This window comes from Lithobates pipiens, unplaced genomic scaffold (assembly GCF_037356315.1).
Source record: "Lithobates pipiens isolate NorthernLeopardFrog02 unplaced genomic scaffold, aLitPip1_a1.2 Scaffold_19, whole genome shotgun sequence".
In the NCBI taxonomy this organism is placed as follows: domain Eukaryota; kingdom Metazoa; phylum Chordata; class Amphibia; order Anura; family Ranidae; genus Lithobates; species Lithobates pipiens.
This window is the reverse complement of record NW_027507764.1, coordinates 161,197,397-161,212,561: the sequence shown is the minus strand read 5'-3', so window position 1 is coordinate 161,212,561 and position 15,165 is coordinate 161,197,397. Positions and strand designations below refer to the sequence as shown.

The following is a 15,165-nucleotide window of genomic DNA, read 5'->3' as shown; positions in this document are numbered from 1 at the left end:
GTTCTGTGGGGTCTAAACATAGAGATTGGTATTAATTGTTTTATAAGTAACTATTGATGTCTTACATTTTTTAATCTTTATTATTAACCATGTGTAAGGCGCTAATGTAATTTGGCTTAGTGATGTAGTTAATTGTAGGGAGATCTTTTGTACATGTCCTTTTAGGAAGTGTTGAGTTTTATGCAATTTTATAATTATATATAATGTGAGCGGTTTCTTTTAATAGGTAAATTAAAGCTATTATTCCATATGCAATATTTTAACTAGTAAGGAGCGGAAATATTTTCCCCCTTAATGACCAGGCCATTTTTTGCAATATGGCACTGCGTGGCTTTAATTGAAAATTGCACAGTTGTACGATGATGTACTCCAACAAAATTGAAATCCTTTTTTCCCCACAAATAGAGCTTTATTTTAGTGGTATTTTATCAGGTCTGTGGTTTTTATTTTTGTGCTACAAACAAAAAGAGAGACCATTTAAAAAAAAAAAAATTTTTTTTAAAAATTAATATAATAAAAAAACTAAAAAAAAAAAACTGTTTCTTCATCAGTTTAGGCCAATATATATTCTTCCACATATTTTTGGTAAAAAAAAATTCACAATAGGCATATATTGATTGGTTTGTACAAACGTTATCGCGTCTACAAACTATGGGATAAATTTAGGGACTTTTCTTTTTTTTATTGTTTTTACTAGTAATGACTGCGATCTTCAATTTTTAGCATGACTGCGAAATTGCGGCGGACAAATCTGATCCCATATGACACTTTTTGGGGACCAGTGACATTATTACATTGATCAGTGCTATAAAAATGCACTGATCAATGTAAAAATGACACTGACAGAAAAGGGTTTAACACTAGAGGGCGATCAAGGGGTTAACTATGTTCCCTAGGTGCGTTCTAACTGTAGGGGGATGGGCTGCCTGGGACTTGACAAATCACAGTTTCCATTCACTGGGAACAGTAGATCTCTGTCATGTCATCTGTCAGAATGGGAATCCACCTTGTTTACAAAGGCAGATCACCAGTCTGCCTCTGTAATAGGCGACCGCAGGTCGCCAGCAGACATTGAGTCCACCCGACCCGCCTGCCCGCAACTGCGCCTGCGCCAGCCGACATACAATGATGGTGATTCGCCCAGGAGAGCCAACCTGCCGAATTACAACTGCACGAGGTGGTCTTAGCCCACATACACACGGTCGGAGATTTTGCCAACCTAATCCGTCGGATTTTGCCCGTCAGATTTAGTCTGACGGATTGTGTCCGAAACTGTTGCATACACACGGTCGGGCCAAGTTGGCGAAAAATCAGATCTTTCAGAACGTGATGACGTAATTTTGTTACAATGGGACTACATTCAGGCTAGTAGCCAATAGCTTTGATGTAGGAATTTGATCTGAGCATGCGTGGCACTTGGTCCGATGAAAATGCTCTACACATGATCGGATTAGGTCCGTCCGGCCCAGTTGGTCGGGAAATATTTCCAACATGTTGGAAAATTGGGTCGGACGGAGATTCGGACGGAATCAGTCTGATGCATATCACACACAGTCGGATTATCTGACGACACGGCCGATAAGACTCATTCCGACAGATTCTCTGACCGTGTGTACAAGGGCTTAAAGTGGTTAAAATGTATTATTTATGTATTGTAATATTTTATATTTTATTATGGTTTATTTTCATTTATTTTAAATAGTGTTTAGTATATATGATAAATTGTGAATACGGAATAGTTGTCGGAAATACTTATAGTCATTACTAAAACTCTGAGGAGTATTGTTTAACTGATTGGAGAATATCAGATTTTATTATGCACAATTTACCTATATGAGAGCTAGTTGGGTGGGTAGAGATTCAGTCAATATTAGGTTGGATCTTAGTTATGCAATCTCTTTAATGTCCACAAGATGGCAATTTTGTCCATTTAAATACTATGTTTGGCACTCATGAAGTTGAATGCTGAGTGGGGGAGGGTATACAATTGGGCCAACCCAGGGTCAGAGCACACGGCAACCAGAAGTAATGACAGACCCCCCATCAGAAGTGATGGTCCACTGTCAACGAGTGAGGGGATCGGGTGAGACGCTGTCTATGCGGCATATCAGCGGTTTCTCACACATGTCCTTAGGAGATTTGATGGGCTCTCTGATGTAATATTTTTGTGAGTGGCATTTTATTGGATGTTAATAAAAAACTGGTTTTATAGAATTACATTGTTGGCTTTCCTTTTCCTTTTTGGGATTTTGTGACAAGCCCACTAAGGAGAGTGGATGAAGAAACAGAGATGGAGCCTGTTGGAGGCTACATTTTAGTACAAAAGGCACTATTGCTTATCATTTAGATAAAACAACTGGAGTCGGTGAATGTAAAGCCTGGTACACACTAGTTTTTTTTTTTTTTGCTCAACCCAGTGGGCTGAAACAGAAAGAAAACAGTCTAAATAAGCAAACTAGTGCTGCCACCACATCTAATGATTGGTAAACTGCTATACATTATGTTTTTGGTTTTGGGTTTAATACAACTTGTTCTGGGCAACAAAAAACATATGCATTACATCTGTCCAAGACATGCATATCCACCATGTTTTGTCTCTTGTAAATCTGCAAGTACAGCAAAATATCTGTTGATCTGCCAGGAATTCAGTGAGCTCCTAACTTCCTGCAGTGAACCAACAATGCTGCCTCTGCTGCACTGAAATCTTAAGCAGTGTTGTCAGCCCCATTTTTCCTGCTGGACAACAGCACTACAGTACATGATGACAACACCACCTCCCAGGGGCGGACTGACCATTGGACCACTCGGGCACTGCCCGAGGGCCCCATGCCACTAGGGGGCCCCATCAGGGTTGCCAGCCTCAATAAAACCAGGGACAGTATTTAAAAATGTGTTTTTTTTTACATCTGTCTCTGAAATCTCCCTTACCGACATCCTTTTGGTCTAAAAATCCAGAGATTATAGCTGCCCCGCCTCTCCAGTACCTTCTCAGCCAATAGAAACATGTACGTGTATACTGTGTGATTGTATACTGTGTTTGTGTTTACTGTGTGGCCCCATAATCTCTGATTGCCTCGGGGCCCCATACTCTCCTATTGTCTAGGGGCCCCATGAGTTGTCAGTCCGCCCCTGCCACCTCCCCTTCTATTCATCTGCATAACGCTTCTGTGTATATCTTCAAAGTATTATTCAGTTTAGGTGAGGGAATCCTTAGAATGGTAAGGACAAGGTGCTGGAGATGAGGCAAGGGAAAGCTGTCCTGTAGTCCACCCGTAGAGAAGATTCTGAGCTGTAGAGTGTGAACTTGCATGCCTCCTACAAATCTTACCAATGCGATTCAAAAAGAGATGTTTACTATAAACATCACCACTATCATAAAGAGATTTTTTGGAGTTTCTGATGGTATAATATCCTGATTATAAAAAATGACATGCATTTTGTACCTTTTTTTTTTTTTTACAGGGAAACTACAGCAAATACAGGCTCTAAATCAAGACCAGGTACTGTATTCAGATTGCTCAGCAAAGAAATCCAAATCTTTCTGTTTCTTCCAAAGTAACATGAAGTTCAATCTCTCGCTTTCTTTTCTTTAGCTTTGCTACCTTTTGATCTTCTTCTGAAAGTTCCTTCACTGGTGTTCAGGTCTCAAACTAGGAAACTAGCGACTTCTTTAGGGACAGGATGGCCTGCACACAGCTTTCCTCCTGTGGTGTCTCACAGTCTGAAAAATCCTGGTATATTATTTTAGTGTATTTTTCAGTTTGCATCTGTATGCAGAAAATTTTAATTTTCCTCTAGTTAGCCATACATGGTTAGGATGTTCAAAAATGTAAATTTTTTAGTAATGTTCGTTCATTTTCTTAATGGTTAATGGGGACAAATCAAAGATTGTTTTGATGAGTGTAGGCGAAGGATTGAACATTTTTTCTGAATGAACACAATTTTAGCTGTCAATATGATCCTTAGTTGGGGAATACATAATTTTTGTAATGTGCATGTGCAAGGAAAAGTTTCATCCAGAATTAGAATTTTCGTGGTCATGAACATTCATTCTCTAACACAATTATGTGTGGTATACAAATGTATGAAAGAACAATACAAACAACAAATGTTTCTCTATAGTGTATGAATTTTTTTTATTTTTATGTAGATTCTAATATATAAATACATACATTATATAATATATATTTTTATCCACTACAACCCTATGGAATAATGAGCATATAATGTATATATGAATATACTTCTAAAGATGCATTATACCCTTACATTTAAATACATTTTGCTTTGCATTATTCTTGCCTTGATTTAATAAGCAATAAACTAAATCTGTATTCAATACATCTTGAAATTCAACTAGCAGGTCTGGGAAAAATTTTAAAGTACATTTGAACAAGATTAATTGACTCAAGGATGGCATCAACCAATGCCATGACAAATGATTTTTCAGAAATTCTTATGAATGTTTGAACAAAAATTTTACCATGTATGGCTAGCCCTAAACAGAATCAGATATACTTAATCTATAATAATTCCAGGCTCACTTAAGAAGATCTATAATTACATCCTTATTTAGCTCAATGGACTCTTTTATTCTGGCAGTTAGGGGGTAGAAAAAAACAGGTGGCTAAGTCATGGTTTTACCACCTCCTGGCCAGCCAATGGGATTCTAACAATACAGCCTGATGTGGCTGTAATCATGTTGCACTCATTTCAACTTTAACTTATACTACAGAGTTTGACAGGTGGCATCACCTGTCAGATTTGCCCATTGAGATCAGTAGTGCTTCACTGAAAACCACACACTTGGCTCACAGTTGCGGTGTGGTCCCACAATGTAAAATTGCCATTAAGCATTTATTTAAAAAAATAGAGTAAACACAAAAAAAAAAAAAAACGGCGAAAAGGAAAGTGCCTCCTGAATTTTTGCCACTATGAATTGGAGGAATTAGGAGCATTCTAATTGGCCTGTTCTGTTGACCAATCATAACCCCCGGTCTTTTCAGCAGGGAAGAAGACGCAGGAATTCTGAGGGGATTTATAAGCCCTGGACTGGTAAAGCAGCTATAGCAGGGCTCAGAACGGGAGATCGCCCCACTGTAGGTCAGTAGCACTGTGGGGGTTGAGTAGGGGGTCCTGTGTAAGTTCACCTTATAGATTTTTCTGTAAAGGTGAATTTACACTTTAAGAAATGTCCTACCTTATGAGACCTGAAGCCCTAATCCAATGTTAAGCTCAATTAATTTCTTAGTTGTACAGTACAGGACCACAAGACCATGGTTATATGCAGGATACCTTCAGGCAACTGGACAGTGGCAAAAAACTTGCTAGGACCACACCTACTGCATGCTCATATTAACCCACCCACTCTGTGAGACTCAATTTTTTTTTCTAGTGTTCTTATGTGATGGCCCTCTTCTTCTTCAGAGACATTTTTTTTTTCTTTTGACACTTTTGTCAAGCTCTGACTGCTCACTGCCCTGGCAGTTTCCAGATCGGTACCCCTTGTGTTATACCTTAAGGACTGTACCCAGACCCCACTGTGTGGGGCTGGCCTTGTATTGTGCTTGGGGCACTGATCCAAAAGATCCAGTACTCTTATGCATGAGGGTTCTGGGTCTAATGGTAGTCTCTTATAAAGCAGTTCACTTTACCCAGTTTCACTACAGGCCCTTTCAATTCAAAATCCTTATATAGAATGAATTGACCCACTCTCCGGTTCACCCTATGTGTCTATACAGCCAGACAAAAATTTCTCTTGCATGGTAGATTTCAAACTGATCGTCTCTTGGGTGGAAATTCACACTCCAGCACTCACTACTGTCCACATTCCTGGTGTTAACAATTTTCCCAGGGGAACAGTGCACTTTAAGATCTTCCAGAATCTTTGTCAAAAGTTGGGGAAGCCAGACGTGGACATCCTAGTCTTCAGGTTCAACAACAAACTAAACAGATTTGTAATCAGGACTAGGGATCCTCAGGCCTTCACGATAGATGCCCTGGTGATTCCTTGGACTCCATTAAGATTGATTATGCCTTTCCTCCAATAAAGATTCTCCATTGACTGCTGTACAAGATAGAGGCATATAGGGTTATCCTCATCAGACTGAATTGACCTAGAAGGATGTAGTATGCGGACATACTCAGACAAAATACTAAATAAATGAGCACTGCTTTCAAATATCCATCAGCTACAATAGATGTGATAAACCAAAGCAGTACTTTATGAGAAATATGTGTCCAAATGTGTTGAAATGCAAAAGATTGCTTCTTAAAATGACAACTACCATTTGTGCTTTCATCTCTTAGAATCACACTCACCATATGCATCCTTCCAAATTATAGGAAGATCAAGATACACATATGGTATTAATCAAATTCTTGAAGACTCCCATACATTATTCAATCTGGTTGGACTGATTATATATGTTGCCAATAATAACTCATCCAGTCATGTGACTAATGGGAACATATATCCAAAAAGAAAAAAAAAGAAAAACCTCCCATAGAGTAGTATCACTGATAATAATAAAAGACATATCAAAATAAAACCACTCACATTTGGAAAATACAATAAGAGCATATGATATTAATGAAGACTCCTATACATCATCTAATCTGGTTGGACCGATCATATAGATTGCAGGTATTAGCTTTTCAAATCTTAAAAACTCCTACTGTATATCCATCTTGGCTCACCTTGGGTATATGTTCTCCAAAAAAAGAGAAACAATTAACTTCCATAGAGTAGTAATATTGATATTAAGGCAAAATGATCAAAGTAAACCACTCACATTCAAAAAGTGCAGCACTACACTTTTAATGACATTAGGATATGATATTTGGATTACTTCTGAATGTATAGTTTTACATCAGAGGAAGTGCGTGCCCCTATCAGTATCCTCTATTAGCGGTACAAGATTAAAGCTGATTAGGTTCATCACAGCAAATACAGTAGATCCTTATGCTGAAATGGTGGTTAATATATAACTGGAAAAGAAAATAATAGCTTCCCATAGAGTAGTATTGCTTTAGTAAAATATAAAAAAGATAAAAAACAACCGCTTGCATTTTAAACATGCACAAGTGACACTATACTCTCTCAAGCATCAAGATGTAGCTGCTGGATAGCCTCCAAATAGATACCCATGTTTGGGGGTATTCAAAGGTTCTCACCATCATAAGACATGCCAACAGGACCTCAACAGCGAGCCATGTATGTGCACTTTGAGTGCATAGTCTGATTTAACTATTTACATTCCGAGTTTCAAACATCTTGTAATGTATGTTGTAATAAACATTGCATTTGGTGATGGTAGTTACCCTGTATCCATGCGGGTTCCAATTCTGGTTTTCTGTAGTGTATGTACTTTGTGCAAAAGTGAGGCCACTGCATAATCTATAAATGTGAACTCGCATCTATTATATACTGTGGGCCCTGGATGAGTTGAAATGCATTACAGAGATGCTGCTTTTAACCCTTTTAGGTTTAAAGTCAACAAAAAAACTATCAGTTTTTCATTGTTTGTGTCTTAATTAGGGAAATTAACTCCTTTTTTCAACCAATGATATTTTGAGTGTACCAATGAGCATTTACCTGCACTTAAGTGCAGTGAGTTTAGCTGTGTCTAGAGAAAATAGAATTTTGTGCATCAACGTTCAGATTAGAAATGCAAGTAAATGTGGCTAAACCAGGAACATATAAAAGCATTACAAAGTAATCTGGGTGGAATGAATGTTGTTTATACTCAAAGCTAACTTCTCCTGCATCTAGAAAAGTTAAAAGCGGGATTGTCAGTGTGAATGAGGCCTAAAAGTGGAAACAAATCCAACATTTTTAGTTGCTACTAGCCCTGAATGATGGGGGAAATTTCCAGTGGTGACAACCATTTTTCTTACATGACAAAGAGATCTCTTCTCACTTTCTGTTGGGTGTACAGGACAGAAAGTAAGGGCTGCTACTTCCTTCAAAAAAGTTTTTGGGGTTTAGATTTACTTTAAAGTAAGTTTTATGTGGTAATTTCTTGAAGTGCTAATCGCTTGCTTTCAGTATTACTTTCAGGAGCAGTTTTCATTTCAGTTAAAGGGTTTGTTCACTTTTACCAAAACACTGCCTATGCAGATAAGGGATGTCTATAGATAAAAACAAACTGTGCAGCTTTGACTAAAGTTGAATAATACCCCCTTACTATAGGTGTATGCCATTTACATACCTCATGAAGGCTGACTGGATATGTCTCAGGACATTGCTAAGGATGTTTCTTAAAGAGGTCCAGCCATTACTGTTTGAACAGGCGAACTACGCCTTTAAGCCCTTGTACACACGAATGTTTCCTATCAGACCATTTTGTCGGATATTCCGACTGTGTGTGGTCTACATCGGACTGTTTCCATCAGAATATCCGATGGACCAACTTTTCCAACTTGATGGTAAAATTTTCCGACAAAATGCTCCGATCGGACATTTTACGATCATGTGTAGCCTACTCCGATGGACAAAGTGCCATGCATGCTCAGATCAAATTCCTAGACCAAAGTGGCTACTAGCCTGTACGTAGTCCCATCGTAACGAAATAACGTCATCACGTTATGTACAATCGGATTTTCCAACAACTTAGTCTGACCGTGTGTATGCAACATCACTTCCGGACCTCTTCCGGAATTAATCCGATGGATTTGGTTGTCGGAATCTCCGGGCGTGTGTACAAGGGCTAAGAGTTCAGCTAAGATTTATGTCAGTTAACATTTCATATAAGTCTGAAAGTTTTATTTAATGTAAGATTTCTTGTAAGGTCTCTACTGCTTAAAGAGACATTGACACATTGACGCTTTTACTTTAACACTTCTTTTATGAAAATGTTTAATATTTATCTTCATTTATTTGAAACATCTTCAGATATGAACCATAAACAAAATACTAACAAAAAATAATGCATAAATGCCTGAACCAAACCTGTCTGATCACCATCAAAGGTTTTGAATATTGCACACAGCAGCCCTGAAACACCTTTCTCTTTTTAAACTGTGTAAATGCCTACTTTTCATTTCAGAAAAAAATTAAATTCTCATTCAAATGTGTCTTCAATATGCCATGTTTAATCTGACTACTTTGTCTATCTTCTATTCCAAAGCTTCTGCAGGCATTGCAGTATCGCAGAGGAAAGTGCGACAGATCAGTGATCCTATTCAACAAATTTTAATCCAGCTGCACAAAATAATTTACATAACACAGGTATACTTATCTTGCATGGTTTAATGCTAACATAAATGAATGCCCCAAACAGAGCATACTGTTGGTGTTAAAAACATACTTGAAGTGGAAAAACTTGCAATAATTCATCTCAGGCTGCACATCGCGAACAGCTCTGGGTGACTTAACATTACCGTATATACTCGAGTATAGGCCGACCCGAATATAAGCCGAGGCCCCCAATTTACCCCCAAAAAAACTGGCAAACTTATTGACTCGTGTATAAGCCGAGGGTGAGACATGCCTGTCCATCCCTGTGTGTGTGTCCGTCCATCCCTGTGTGTCCGTCCATCCCTGTGTGTCCGTCCATCCCTGTGTGTCCGTCCATCCATCCCTGTGTGTGTGTGTGTCCATCCATCCATCCATCCCTGTGTGTGTGTGTCTCCATCCATCCATCCATCCATCCCTGTGTGTGTGTGTCTCCATCCATCCATCCATCCATCCCTGTGTGTGTGTGTCTCCATCCGTGTGTGTGTGTGTGTGTGTGTGTGTGTGTGTGTGTGTGTGTGTGTGTGTGTGTGTGTCCAGCCTACCTGTGTCCCGAGCCTTTGTCCCGAGCCTCCGTCCCGTGTCGTGCCTTGCCTTCGTCCCGTCCCGTCCCGTCCCGTCCCGTCCTGTCCCGTGCCGTGCCTTGCCTTGCCTCCGTCCCGTGCCCTCTTCGTCGGCGGCCATTGTAAAATTCAAAAGCCGCGCCTCCTCCTTCGCCTGTGATAGGCGGAACACTGAATTTCCCAGCAGCCTGTGTTCCGCCTATCACGGACGTCGTATCATCCTCGTCCGTAGTACGAGGATGAGAAGATGCCCGTGATAGGCGGAACACAGGCTGCTGGGAAATTCAGTGTTCCGCCTATCACAGGCGAAGGCGGAGCCGGAGGCGCGGCTTTTGAATCATAGAATGGCCGCTGTCTGTCTGCTCGACACGCTGATCGAGCGGGCAGACAGCGATGACTCGAGTATAAGCCGAGGGGGGCACTTTCAGCCTCAAAAAAGAGGCTGAAAATCTCGGCTTATACTCGAGTATATACGGTAAGTCAACCGCTAGGTTGATATTTCTATATAGGGGTGCCCTCGGATTAAAGGTACCAAGGATGCTGAAATGGGTAATGGACTTGATGTGCACTTTCCTTGGGACACCTGCATGTAGTCAGCAGTGGTTTAAAAGCAGGGGGCATATTTGGGGCGCCATAAAAAAACTTTGAGGGTCTACCCGCTAACTTTCTGTGTAGCAGCTTGCAGTTTCAGAACATCTCTGCAATATTTGCACATTTACCTATTTTTTACTGCTGTAAAAACCCTAAAAAAATTTGGAGAAAGTGGCGGGTAAGTCCCAATTAGATAAGGCACCTCATCCCAATAATTGTTAAAAAAGATGGAGATACAGAGAGGGAAGGATTATTGCGGTGCCAGCACAACTCAGTCAAGAAATTGTTAAAAAGGAAAATTTTATTACAAAATATCAGGTACAAATCATACAAACACATAAATTGCTAAACAAAATTAAACATTAAAAAGAAGCGCATAAAGTTTACTAATGACCGGGATGGTATAGGCCTATATATAAATGTGGGTCAGGTCTTCCTTACATGTTTCGCCAAGACAGGTGAATGGGTCGTGAGCAGTATGAGGAAACAGCTCCCAGTGTACCCAGCTGGCAATGCCAGCACGGGGTCCGCCAAAAGGGCGGCGACCTACCACCTACGTAATGTGGCTGCAGGGGGTAAGAGGTGACCAATAAAAACACAATTAAATCTGGAAGAAATTTGAAACAGGAGTGCTGAGAAACGATTAATATTTAATTTTGTTTAGCAATTTATGTGTTTTTATCATTTGTACCTGCTATTTTGTAATAAAATTTGCCTTTTTAACAATAATCCTCCCCTCTCTGTATCTCCCTCTTTTTTTTACAGAAACATACCTGTTGATCTTCCAGAAATGCATTAGGCTCCTAAGTCCTGTTGTGGGTTGAAAACACAACATTGATTTGTGAACTTAGTGGAGTAAACCCAGGCCAGTTTTTTGTTACTAAACTATTCAAAACTTCCCACTCTTCCATCTCTACAAAAAGGCTAATCATTCAGTAGAATGAGATAAAAACTAGGTTAATTACCGTATTTATCGGGGTATAACACGCACCGGCGTATAACACGCACCCCAAGTTTAGGAGGGCATTTTAAGGAAAAAAGTTTTAAGAGGGAAGTTCAAGGAAAAAAAAAAACTTACATTTAAATGCCCGTCAATGTAGCCTTATCAGTGTGCATCTGCAGCCTTGTCCATCATTGCAGAATGATCAGTGTCATTTGCAGCTTGCCCAGCGCTGTTTGCAGCTTTGCAGTGTCATTTGCAGCTTGGCCAGCGCCGTTTGCAGCCTTGCCCATGTTTAAATTTCCCGCCGCCGAGACAGACCGAGCGAGCGCCGCCGAAAAAGACTGAGCTGACTTGCTCGGCTCCGCTCGTAGTCCCGCCTCCCTGCTGTTTCTCTAGCGAGCGCTGCCGAAAAAGACTGAGCCGTCTGTACTGTGTATTCGGCTGGGCTCCGCTCGCAGTCCCGGCCAGTATGGGCGGGACTGCAAGCCGAGCCGAGCCGAGTACACAGTACAGTCGGCTCGGTCTTTTTCGGCAGCGCTCGCTCCAGAAACAGCAGGGAGGCGGGACTACGAGCGGAGCCGAGCAATCAGCTCTGTCTTTTTCGGCGGCGCTCGGTATTTTTCGGCGGCGCTCGGTATTTTTCGGCGGTGCTCGGTATTTTAGACTCGCAGACAGTGGGGATCGGCGTATAACATGCACCCACGACTTTCCCCCGATTTTAAGGGGGAAAAAGTGCGTGTTATACGCTGATAAATACGGTACTCTTCTTGAAATGTCACAGAAAATGTGCATGAGATAAAGGACAGCTCTACATTTCTGACATGATCTAGAGATATTTATTTGCACGTATTGAACAAATATAACAAAACATTTTCAATGGTATATTCAACAGACCTAAAAAGAACACTTTTTTTGTTAAGGTTTACATACACTTTACATAGATGTATGTACTCTAAGGCTGGGTTCACACTGGTGTGATGTTAGACATTGCATGTGATTCGCACTGCACTGCTGTGCAGATCACATGCGATGTCTGTGCGATGTGAACTTAGCCATACAGATTGTATGGCTTCATTCACATTGCATTCACAAAAAAATGGTGGAGGAGCTTTTTTTTGGTCCACACTGGAATCGTTTTGCACTGTGACCTGTGAACCGATCTGGGGGTGTCATTAACTTTGCATTGATACCCGTGGCGGGTCGCAAAGTGTAAACTGCCGGCATGTGACATGTGATGCGGGAACCAGCGCGATTCCAGTGCAGGTTCTGCATATATGTGAACCGGTATTAAGTCTTGAAATTGTGTTTTTGTTTAATATATGCATGTGTTATTTAAAGCACATGTCTGCTGAAAATGGTTGTCTTAAAATTAGCTGGTTGTGTCAGTAGGTTCATTCCGGCTTCTTATTTTACTTGGTGACTTTAGTGGCAAAAGAACCACACTCAAGTTCTTGGGTATGCCCTGTTGTAAATTTAGCCATGCCTTCCAATCTTTCAGCTTCAGTAGATGCTTCCACAAGAAACTGACAGCCTGATACACATTTGGGAAGGCGTTTAACAGAAATCATAAGGCAACATAAGCATCCTTTTACCAGGGAGCAGTGGTGGCTGGTGCTCCATTTTTTTGGGGAGGTGGCAAACAAACCACCCGCCACCGGGAAAACAAACCACCTACTCCCCCGTCCTCATAGTCCTAGCACTATTCACCCCCTGGACATGACTGATCTGAGTCTGAAGCCCGGGGCTGATACCAGCTCCATCACAGTTACTTCATGCTTCGGGTATCCCATCGTAGCCCTGGGCTAGCTATGGGCTCCCTCATAAGACAGAGGTCTCAGCCTGCATCGGAGCCCATGGCACTGCAAAACAATTTGGGTAAAAAAGTCCATTCCACATAAAAGAAGAACTGTAAAGGTCCCAAAAGTGAAAGTCAAGAGCCCTCGTTAAATAAGGTGAGCTATAATCCTCCAGTGATGTATATGTGACAAGATCCTCCACCACAAAGCCAAATGCGCTTACCAGATCAGGTGGACCTCTGTGCAACAGAAGGTCATATACACGTTTATCCACACAGGGATGATGGTAATTGCCAGCGCAGCTTGGATAACTCCAATCCGGCAGGGTGGATCTCCAGCCCAGCAAGGGTATCAGGAAATAATAGCCTCCAAGGTAGCAGTGGTAGGCAGTGTAGTAATAAAGCCGTCCAAAGTAGGTTTATGAAATAGAAGGACACACTCTAAGTGTACTCCATAGGTTTATTTAAGATATAAAAGGCATAAAATGCTAGCGCAAACAAGCACAAATAGTAAAAATGCCAATAAAAGTTTACAGTAAGATCCATGGATCGAGCACAGAGAGATGGCAGTGGGTGACATCCGTGCAAAAGCTCCTCCCCCCGTACGCGGCGTTACAGCCTTACAGGACTTCGTCAGCAAGGGTGGAGCTAATGTGTCACCCGAGAGCTTTATATAAGCAGCTGATTTCCACAGAGAATAGGCAGAACCGGAAGTCAGAGTTACTTCAAACGGTCGCTTTACAAACTGGTTCCCACCAGCATGTAATGAATAAAAAAGGCTTTATCAGCATTAATAACATGGGGGTTACTGCATAGCGTAGCGTCCCAGTTGTTAAGAAGGTCAGTTAAAAGGTCAAAAAAAGAGAAAAAACTGACGAAAAAAAAAAAACCACAACCCACAGCCATCTCTTTACATATACTAAACCAACAAAATGTATGGAAATAAAAACAGACCACAAGACATCTCTATTCTTATTTGTCTGATATGAAGCAGTTAAGGTCGAATCCGAAATGTAACCCCTTAGGTACTGAAACCTGGGTTTCATAGATCCAGAGTGATTCCCGTTGGCTTAACTGTCTTATGTGATTTTCTCCTCTCCAATGTTTATTCACTTTTTCCAATACCCAGAATTTTAGGCATCTCAGATCCTTATTATGGAAAATTCTGAAGTGTTTGGAAATGTGTTTTTAAACCTCTGTTGATGCTGTTTACGTGTTCGGCACTGCAGGCTGAAGCCCTCTGGATGTCTACCTCTGCTCGCTCTGGGGGTGGGGGGGGGGGTCCCTGCCCGGTCTGCACACAGAGATCCCTCCTGCTGGACCCAAGGTTCAGGGAAAGGACAACTCTGGGAAAAGAGTGGGATATAAGGCTGCTGGGCTTCCAGCTCAGCGCTGCCATGTGATTGGACACAGCCGATCACATGGTTTAAGAGCAGCGTTGGGGTTGTGCCATGGGTTGTGCCTCCACCCAGAACGAGAGCCGCACCATCCCTCTGTCATGTGCGATGGGCGGGCAGCAACTGGTTTAACAAAAATCATACGATCTTATATCGTACAAGAAAAAAATTGTTTGGATGAAACCTGTGTACTAATGATCAGATTATCGTATGATCACTTCAAAAGTGGTGTTTTTTTGTATGATTTTCTGACCGTGTGTACAGGGCTTTAGCACAATGTTTCAGATTAAAGAATCCAAAAATGTTGTGTCTGTGCCCACCTCCTCCTCCTCTATATTATGATAACTGACTGGTGTAAGGCATAGTTTTTATCAAGCTCTAACATGCTATACACAATTAGCACTGATGCACAGTTGGACAAAAGAGTATAGAGAATGGAATGTAATGCGTTCTATCCTAAAATGAGGAATAAAAACCTTATTTTTTTAGATTTAGTCATGCCTTCCAATCTTTTAGCTTCAGTAGATGCTTCCAAAAGAAATGGACAGCATAATACACAGTTGGGAAGGTGTTTAAAATAAATCATAAGGCAATGTAAACATTCCCTTACTAGGGAGTTTAACAGCCCAATTTGGGCC

General features: G+C 41.0%; 1 protein-coding gene across 13 annotated transcripts in view; it reads left to right on the top strand.

Annotated features, from left to right (window-relative positions):
* NEK10 (NIMA related kinase 10) overlaps positions 1 to 15,165 on the top strand; it is a 487,578-nt gene that overhangs the window by 401,024 nt on the left and 71,389 nt on the right. For 9 of the 13 annotated variants that reach the window (XR_013277553.1, XM_077491445.1, XM_077491443.1 and 6 more), the window contains 3 exons: positions 3,463 to 3,500; positions 3,594 to 3,734; positions 9,132 to 9,232. Coding sequence is in view for 11 of the 13 variants with exons in the window: in XM_077491445.1 (XP_077347571.1) it covers positions 3,463 to 3,500; positions 3,594 to 3,734; positions 9,132 to 9,232 (280 nt within the window). In the remaining 2 variants the exon portion in view is untranslated. Of the gene's footprint in view, positions 1 to 3,462; positions 3,507 to 3,593; positions 3,735 to 9,131; positions 9,233 to 15,165 lie in introns of those variants that run through there. The other 4 variants (XM_077491449.1, XM_077491447.1, XM_077491446.1 and 1 more) reach the window with 2 other exon arrangements.